Source organism: Sapajus apella, unplaced genomic scaffold, assembly GCF_009761245.1.
Source record: "Sapajus apella isolate SASKATOON/1434 unplaced genomic scaffold, GSC_monkey_1.0 scaffold4, whole genome shotgun sequence".
In the NCBI taxonomy this organism is placed as follows: Eukaryota; Metazoa; Chordata; class Mammalia; order Primates; family Cebidae; genus Sapajus; species Sapajus apella.
In genome coordinates, this window is record NW_022436944.1 from 55,185,235 (window position 1) to 55,195,071 (window position 9,837).

Below are 9,837 nucleotides of genomic sequence, written 5' to 3' on the forward strand. Positions count from 1 at the left end.
AAGGAGGGAGGGAGGGAGGGAAGGAGGGAGGGAAGGAAGGAAGGGAGGGAAGGAAGGAAGGGAGGGAGAGAGAAACAAAGAGAGAAAGAAAGAGAGAGAGAAAGAAAGGAAGGAGGGAGTGAGGGAGGAAGTGAGGAAAGAAAGAAAAAGAAAGAGAGAAAGAAAAAGAAAGAGAGAAAGAAAGAAAGAAAGAAAGAAAGAAAGAAAGAAAGAAAGAAAGAAAGGAAGATAGAAAGAGAGAAGAAAGAAAGAGAAAGAAGAAAGAAAGAGAAAGAAGAGGAAGAAAGAAAGAGAAAGAAAGAAAGAAGGAAGGGAGGGAAAGAAAGCTCCTAAATTTCAGATCAGGCCAGTGAACAAATACTCCCTAATATAGGAATGTAATCCCACCCAGCCCATTGGTGATACAGGTCCTGGCTCCATCTTTGCAGCAGCACTGGGGGTGATGAGTATGAGTGGTTCTGCCTTATGGGTGCTCTCCAGAGGCAGATTCTGTGGTTGCTGCTGGGAAGACAAGCTGACCCTTCAGGACAGAATATCAAGCCTTCCTTGTATGCAATGCCATCCTGAGGAGCCTGTGTTTTCAGTGGAAAAAATAAGAATTTGTTTCCATTGAAAGAGAAAGATTTGGATCAAAATTTTTGCCATCTCTGACCCTTGGGATGATTAATTGTTCTCTTGTTATGTTCTGGCTGAAGAATTATTTTATTTTATTTTAATTTTTCCAAATTGTACTTCCCTTCTCTCCTGCAACTCCAAACATGTGTCCTGTGTCTTCCTCTCTTGCTACCAAGCTGATCCCACAAATTCCCACATTTATTTCCATGACTTGCAGAGAGACGATGTGGCAACACAGTTCAGCCAGATGACCTTGAGCCGGCAGTCCTCGGGGGAGACTCCTGAACCCCCATCAGGTCCTGTCTACCCGCCCTCCCTTATGCCACAGGCAGCCCAGCAGCCAAGCTATGTCATCGCCTCTACAGGCCAGCAGCTTCCTACAGGAGGATTCTCAGGCTCTGGCCCTCCCATCTCCCAGCAGGTCCTCCAGCCCCCTCCCTCACCACAGGGATTTGTGCAACAGCCTCCACCTGCACAGGTAGGTGTGCTTCCTCATGACTGTGACCTACAGCTGATTTTTGATGCATTTTGACCTTTATCTTTCTATGTAGAATGTAACCAGATTCAATCCCTTTCTCATTTGTATTAATACTCCTCACCAACAGGAAGCAGTGCATTTTTTCCACTCAGCAGTTGTTCAAAATTACAGGGCTCAGAAAGTGATTTGATTGAAACTGATCCAACTGCCCATGGAAACAACAGGGGAATATCCCATTTTCCAGGCTGCTCACACAGAGACCATAAGAAAGCATTCTCTGCCATGCGATATTCTGCTCAGGGGATTGCCCAGGAAGGAAATGCCTTGGAAAAGGGAAAGGTCCAGACCTAGGGGACCTTCAACACTCTCTTGCCGCTACTCCAAAAATGTGTTTTTTCCTTTCTTATCAATTCATAAGCATTTTCTGGAGCTAACCTGGTGCTCCAGGCAGGAGCTCCTCTATGAATATAAAGGAGGAGGGTAAGCTGATATCCACAGTCCTTTTCTCTCCCTAAGGGAATGCAGAGCTCATGCGTCTCTCACAGGTAGCCATTAATCATATTTAATTGACTTGAGCATGTAAGACACCACAGATCACTGATTTTTACTGTCTTCTCAAAGACTGATTATGTGTTACTGTTCACCACCAAACATCTCTGGTGCTCTCTTGGGTATCCCTTGCAGAATATTGGAAGTGATTACTGTCAAGATATAAAATGCACAGAGGCATTTTCTGGTCCATTTTCAAGTCACACAGATCCCAAGAAAATTCCATCCTAATTATGAAGTATTGCATTGGATGAGCTGTTCAAAGTGCAGTGTCACCTTTGTACCATTTGTTTCACTGCCTTAACATCTTGAATAAATTATTTTCTTTTCAAGCCACACAAAACCCTCTACCATGAAATAATTGTCACTAAATTGTTCATTTTATTTTGAGTGATTAATTAATAGTTCATCTTCAGTTGCCTTCTCTGTAATATCTCTTCATAAGTAGGATTTTAAAAGATGTGTAAAATAAGTTTAAGTTACAGGAGAAAGGGATTCATTAATATATTAATAATTTTACCAATAAATTAAATACCTCAAGCTTAATTATTAGGAAAAATAATTTAGCTTTTTTGGCCTAAAAAGCACTTAAGTGTCCTTGCTAATTTCTGCTGACAAAAAAAATAGTTAGCAAGATGTTTAATTAAATTTAAAAGAAAAAAAATACATAAAATAAAAATTGGCCAGGTTTGGTAGCTCACACCTGTAATGCACTTTGGAAAGCTGAGGCAAAAGGTGTACTTGAGCCTGGGAGTTCAAGACCAGCCTGGACAATATAGGGAGACTTCATCTCTGCAAAAAAATAAAAAATATATATAGCTAGGTGTGGTGGCACATACTTGTGGTTTCACCTATTTGGGAGGCTGAGGTGGGAGAATCTCTTGAGCCTGGGATGTCAAGGCTACAGTAAGCCATGATGATACCACTACACTCCAGCCCAGGACACAAGGCAAGACCCTGTCTCAGAAAATGAAATAAATAAATATTTAAAAACGAAAGTCTTTCTTCACTGAAGAGATTTTCATATTAATCAGGGCAGAAGCAAAAACAATTCATAACCCCTGTTGTGTCTGTGACAGAAATACTTTCATTCCTTCTTGAGTAGGTTTAAGATAGAAAGAGAGGGAGGTATCCATGGTTCATGATCAGTCTAGACATATATGAACTTCTTTTTGAAGAATCACAGATAAAGATGTAGGCTACAGCCCACAGAAACTTTTAATTTAGTACATATTTGAAAATCTGATCACCCAACTATGGAACAACGAAAATAACTTAGTTCAGATTCAGCCCACAACCATATGTGGAAATCTGTTAAATTTCTGCAGAAAATGAATCTGTATAATAAATGTGAAGGTCGATTTCATCTGACCCATCATGTGTGCTTTCTAAATGCCCCCTGGAAAGGTGAAGTGGGAAACACATGGATAAGGCAAAGAGAATTTGAAGAAGGGACATGGGAGAAGTGTGAATGTTTTACAGTTTCTTCTTTCTTTTCCCACCTAATACACTCATTTTTAGATTCTCGATATTTTAACGTGATTGATTGAACATATACATTTTCTCCTTTTTGGGCCATCCTTACTGCTTTCTCCCTTTACTTCTCTCCTTTCAAACCTTTCATGCTGATCTTTTAAAAGATTGCTGTTAACCTGGCTTCCTTTCCATTCTCTTTGATTGAGGATGAGGATAGACCAAGAGCTCATTTTCTTTATCTGGTTGGGGATCACAGTTCCCAAGAGCTGACCAAAGTGCCACCTTGGAGTGGTGCTGGATACAATTAGCCAAATCTCTAGCACAGCTTTCAAAGGTGTCACAGAAGCTATGTCTGGGGAAAAGAACAAAAACAAAACAAACAACGAAATTGAATTAATAAAAAATCTTATTTACATGCAGTTGTACTTTTATCCTAACCGTTAGTGCTCATTAGAATGTTTGTAACTATAAATTCCTTCGTTCCTGAGCGTATTTTATGTTTTATATTGAACATAGGAGGGAGACCAAGGAATAGATACCACATTCATGAGCTTACATTTAATCAAGACACAGTCTTTTCTAAAGGAACAAAATGTTATTCCCTAAAAGACATGTAAATATAAATGCTGACAAATAAATTAGATGATAGTTGTTCTTATTCTTACTATTGGGAGGCATCTGATGTATAATGACAGTCATCTTTAATAGCACCACAATTTGCCAGAGTATAGCTAAATGCTATTATTACTCCAGAATTACTTGGTTTTTTTTTATTGTTATAAACTGCCTGACAAAATAAGAGAAAAGTAGTAAGCTCAAGTCACTATGAATAAGGCATGCAATGAATTAGTTGCCAGATACTGACCCAAGCTTGCTTTAGACTCATTCAGCCTCTTGCCCTTGAATATCCATATATTATATAACCGCAGCTATAATTCACCATGATTCCATGAAATTGCAGAGTTACAGGAGTTACAGATTCACACAGATTCTTATATTTTGTTCCCACTTTATCCTCAGGCAGTAAAATATGTTACATGTGTTTCAATAGCAACATTGAAATAGAAGAGTGCTTCTTATGTGACCTGAGCAAATCAGAAAACAAAATAACCATGAAAATCACAGTTCTCAAATAATTGGCTTGTAATGTTATTCTGTGTATCTAATGTTTGTAGGCTGTCTACTTGGGTACCTCAGTTGTCATTTTAGAGAATATAATAGGAAAAAACTCAGGAGCCTGAAGAGGGAAAATCATTAGCTAAGATTAGTAAGAAAGTGGCCTTAATATAAATAACCTGATGCAGTCAAAGTCTAACAGATCAGAGAACATTTGATTTGGATCATAATCAAGTAGTCAGAATACTTTTATTCATTCTCAGTCATAAGAAAGCTAAGAAGGTAGCATAAACAGGATTTTACAAATCTTATTTCTCTTTTTCGATTGAACATACATTTTTTTGAATAGTGGTATGTCCCAGTCATTCTGCAATGTGCTTTAATAGACTACTGTATTTCATAATTGCATTCTCTGCTCCTTTTAGGCTAGAGATCAGCAGTTTTCATGTCTCACCTCTGTTTCCATTAGAAAAGCAATTCAAGTTATATATAATATTTAAAATGTAAGTTTTTATTGTTGATGATAACTGTTTTACTCTCTCTTGTTTCATCTAAAAAACCCACAAAAGGCTTGTTTTAAAACAACCATTTTGTGAGCAGTTGAGCAGGATTTATCACAGATGGCTCACCTCTGCTCCATGTAGCCAGGGTAGCTTGACTGGGGCTACCCCTACATGCCTGGAACTTGAGGGTAACCAGTCAATTGGAGGCACGTGCTCCACACATGGCCTCTGCAGCAGAATAGTCTGGACTTCATGTCTCAGCTGGGTTCCCCGCCTACAGGCGTGGAAGCGGCAAGTCTTCTTTAGGATCAGGCTTGAAAGTTTCAGACATCATTTCTGCCTCACTGCATTGGTCCAAGAAAGTCACAGAACCAGGTCAGATTGAAGGTTTGGGGAATGGATTTTGCCTCTTCATGGGAGAAGTAGCATGCCCATATACATAGGCATGGGAGAAGTTTGTGGTGGCCATCTTCACAACCTACCACAATTACAAGACAAAAACATAATTTATGTTTAAAAATTTACATGACCGTTCTCATTCTCTGCTTTCTTCCCCCTGTCTTCCTCAGATGCCTGTCTATTATTATCCATCTGGTCAGTACCCTACCTCAACCACACAACAGTACCGGCCCATGGCCTCAGTCCAGTACAATGCCCAGAGGACTCAGCAGATATCACAGGCAGCACAGCAAGCAGGTACTTAGAATCTGTTTCCCATTTTCTTCTCAACCCACTTATTTTTGCTGGTGAATCTTGGACTCTTTGGATGAGTGTTCAAGCTTGGCAATTTAAATCAGCACATTTCCTCTACCCAGAGAAGATAACAAAGCTTTGATTGACTCTGTGTGGAAAAGTAGTAGGTACAAGAAGGTGAAGCATACGTCAGACTAGCGCCCCTGGCATGCATGCTAAACAGTCTACGTGAATTATTTTTTGATCCTTCTTCCGTTAAAGCAGAAAGTCAACGACGTTCTTACCTTTCTAGTTCAGATCTCCTTTTAATTTTTTTTTTTTTTCCGTTTTCAATTTGAAGAGAGTACTTTCCCCTGTTCTTAAGGCTAGGGAAACAAATTAGGTTGTTTTAATACCGTGCTAAAAGATACTGCCTTTAGAAGAAGGCTACCGAGAATGCAGCATGTCTCCGTGGAACTGTGACTCCATGGTTCACTTTCATGATGGCCACATGCCTCCTGCCCAGAGCCCGGCAGCCGCTGTGCAGTGGGAAGGGGGGCCGATACACTGTACGAGAGTGAGTAGCAGGTCTCACAGTGAACCGGTCTCTTTCCCTACTGTGTCACACTCCTAATGGAATGCCGTTGCCCAGAGAGCAGCAGGAACCCGACAGGGCTGAGTGACTTGTGCTAGGGAGAGGTTTGTGTCATTCCTGCTGGCCAAACTGCAGGAAAAACTGCTAATTGTCATGCTGAAGACCGCCTGACGGGGAGACTCTGCCTTCTGTAAGTAGGTCATGTAAAGAGCACGTGCTTCTTGCTGCTGCTCATAGATGCCTGCTTCGTGATCTGATTTCTAAACTGAATCTATGTTATGCATATGTCATGTGTACAGATACATGTATGTAATATATATGCAATATGTATCATTTTGATAAGCTTTAAAAAAAAAAGTACAGTTCTTGCCAAGGATCAGCACCAATCACAGACACCCTAAGAATACTAATGCTGACACTGCTGGCATCCTGTCAGATTGGAGAAAAAATTAAATTCCTCCGTTTGTGGATGGCTACATGTTGTTTGGTTTATCTCATGGCCTATTTAAAGTCTGTGGGTGAAGAATTAGAGAAACCTATATCCTCCAGCCAGATTTTGTCTTGTTTCAGCACTGTGTTAGTTTGGGGAAGAATATATTTGACCTCTGAATTGACTTTAGACTTTTACAGTAGGCTTTTACAGTGTTCTGAGAACACTAATGGGTTTCAAATAACTAGCTATTTTAAGAAAATCACTTGGCAATATTTTCTCTGACTTGTGGAAAATGTTATCTTTATCATTTTGGTGGTGACTGTGCTATCAGTTTAGATATATGCTATAGCAATGTATTGCATTCTGCACTATCTTATTTTATGCTAACGTTGATTGAAAGATTAATTTATAATCTTGAGGATCTTGGTTTAGAGGTTATGGGGAAGTTTTCTTCTTGGTTACCAATGGCTTTAGAAGAAGAAAGATGTAGCTATCTAATTATAATGATTTTTTATTAGGTTTGGTGCCCTTGTGTGGCAATTTTAAAAGAGATTATTTCAGTCTTGTGGTAGAGTGTCATCACAGAAAGAAATGCAGTTACAAAACATGGTGGAATCCACTAAACCTATAAACTCTAGATCTATGTGAGGGGATGAGAAAGTTAGACGAATATGCTAACTGGGCAACAGAATTAGATTTCAAAAAGTCGAGGCCTCCCCCACTGACTTCTACATTGCTTTTTCTCCTCTGCACTAACTTCATTAGTAGATGTCAAAACAAGAGACAATAGGTGAGATATTTTTTACTGTTTCATAAAACACAATAGGAGAACTTAGGGTTGTGGAAACACCCTTCCCCATCTAGTTAGAGCGACCTAACTGGCTCCAACTACATTCCATGGAAAACTGGTGGCTTCTGTTTGTCACATGTTCCCACATCACCACAAAAAATGATACTCCTAAGGTGATATTAATAACACTGTAATGAGAAGCGTGCACTCCGGAGCAGCATCAAGCTCAATATAGCAGCAAGGCAGTGCCTAGGGTGTCAAGGAAGTGGGTGTCAGTTAATGCAGCCTGTACAGGGTGAGGAGGTGAGAACAGTGAAATGATCATGAACAATATTGTCCCCAGAAATGATGGCATTAGTGTACACATGCAGACTGAGACCTTTGAGCTCTCAGTTTTTGTGACCACCACACTGGACACCTGGCCTAAAATCCCAACACAGTTTCCACTACAGTGCTGAATGTATCCAGTATCTGGGGAAGCAGATGGTGTTCCCTGACCTTACAGAGAATCACTTCTGCTAATAAAATCCAAGTAACCTAGCCCGCATAATGGCTCTTTGAGAGTCCGTAGAGGCTCTGGGTCCTACAACCGGGAGATGTTTTGTTAAGCCTAGTGAGACTAAGAGAACTTTCCAAATGGACATGGCAGTCATTTGTGAGAGCAACTCTCTGTTGATGGACTATCTCATAGAAGAAAGAGCCTTTTTGGATAATTATAGAAGTTATATTTTCTGGAGTAACTAGAAGATAAGACTTCTCCATCTTTAAGTCAAACTGTGGGCTACTGTCAGCCTGTCACCCTCCCACAGTGACGTTTTGACTTGTTCTTCCGCCTGCCTCCTGCAGTCGGGTGTCTTAAGATCTGACCCTCTTCCATCTTCATCTGATACTAACACCAGATTGTGTCATAGCATCCTCAGCTGTCACACAGTTAAATATTAGAGTGGGACAGAATTATGTCAGTTAAAGCCAAATGAGATTTTAATCTGAATTTGCTTCTTGGCGCTGTTCTTAATCTCTATTTAATTGCAGTAAAAAGCATCTCTTCCTTTTCCTATACTCTTGCCAGAATTGAAATCTCTGTCAGTTATTCCATATTTTCTAGGACTCAAAACTCTACACAGTTAATTTTTATAAGGTGAACTGGACACTCTATTATTGATTAAACAGGACACCTGTGTTTCCCTGAGGCCCAGTAGGGAGACATAAGTTCTTTATTCAGGTGATTTTGTACTCTTTATCCAATCAGCATATAGTAAAAGGCCCTAAGTATGTGGAAGAGAAAGCCTATGTGGGCGGTGATTATAAATAAAGAGCACTAATGTTGGGGCTGGACACAGTGGCTAACACATGTAATCCCAGTACTTTGCGAGACCTAGGCGGGTGGATCACCTGAGGTCAGGAGTTCGAGACCAGCCTTATCAACAGGGTGAAACCCTGTGTCTACTAAAAAAACACACAAAAATTAGCCGGGCACGGTGGCTGGTGCCTGTAATCCCAGCTACTGGATTCTATTCAGGGGACTTGCTTGAACCTGGGAGATGGAGGCTGCAGTAATCCAAGATGGCACCAGTGCACTCCAGCCTGAAAGACAGCAAGACTCTGTCTCAAAAAACAAAACACTCATGTTGAGAACGTTTGGAGAAATCAAATGGCAGAGTTGCAAAATGATATTTGGAATTTGTAGCTACATTTGTGAGAAAAATAAAAGCCTTCAATTTACAAATGTCTCCAACAGAAGAATTTGTTTATTGCCAATCTGACATTATCAGGTACCTCCAATAGTGGAGAGACAGTTTTCTTTCTGAGGGAATTATTGATAACCCAAGTCTGTGTAGAAGAGCAGTTATCAGGATAGGTGCACTACCTCGTGCCTATAATCCCAGCACTTTGGGAAGCTGAAGTGGGAAGATTGCTTGATCCCAGGAGCTCAGACCAGCCTCACCAACATGATAAGACCCTATCTCTACAGAAAATAAAAAATTAGCGAGGCATGGTGGTGCTAGCCAGCAGTCCCAGCAACTTGGAGGAGTAAAAAATCACTAGGATAAAGAGCCTATGTCTCCCTACTGTGCCTTAGGGGAACTCAGGTGTCCTATTTAGTCAGTAGTAGAGTGTCCAGTTCACCTTATAAAAATTCATTGTGTAGAATTTTAAGTCGTGATGTGAGAGGATTGCTTGAGCCTGGGAGTTTGAGACTGCAGTCAGCCATAGTCATGCCATTGCACTCCAGCCTAGGTGACAGAGCAAGGTAAGAGAAAGAGAAAGAAGAAAGAAAAAAAGAAGGAAGAAGAAAGAAAGAAGGAAGGAAGGAAGGAAAGAAGGAAGGAAGGAAGAGGGAAAGAATAAGGAAGGAAGGGAGAGAAAGAGAGAGAAAGAAAAAGAAAGAAGAAAGGAGAGAGAGAGAGAAAAGAAAGAAAGAAAGAAAAAAGAAAAGAAAAGAAAGAGGAAAGGAAGGGGAAGGAAGAGAGAGAGAGAGAAAGAAGAAGGATGGAAGGGAGAGAAAGAAAGAAAGAGAAAGAGAAAGAAGAAAGAAAAAGAAAGAGAAAGGAAGAAAAGAAAGAAAAAGAAAGAAGGAAGGAAGGAAAGAAAGAAAGAAAGAAAGAAAGA

General features: G+C 40.2%; 1 protein-coding gene across 16 annotated transcripts in view; it reads left to right on the forward strand.

Annotated features, from left to right (window-relative positions):
• Positions 1–9,837, forward strand: part of ARPP21 (cAMP regulated phosphoprotein 21) — a 155,819-nt gene that overhangs the window by 98,796 nt on the left and 47,186 nt on the right. For all 16 annotated transcript variants that reach the window (XM_032269559.1, XM_032269575.1, XM_032269568.1 and 13 more), the window contains 2 exons: positions 833–1,093; positions 5,307–5,433. In XM_032269559.1, the coding sequence (XP_032125450.1) occupies positions 833–1,093; positions 5,307–5,433 (388 nt within the window). The remainder of the gene's footprint in view (positions 1–832; positions 1,094–5,306; positions 5,434–9,837) is intronic.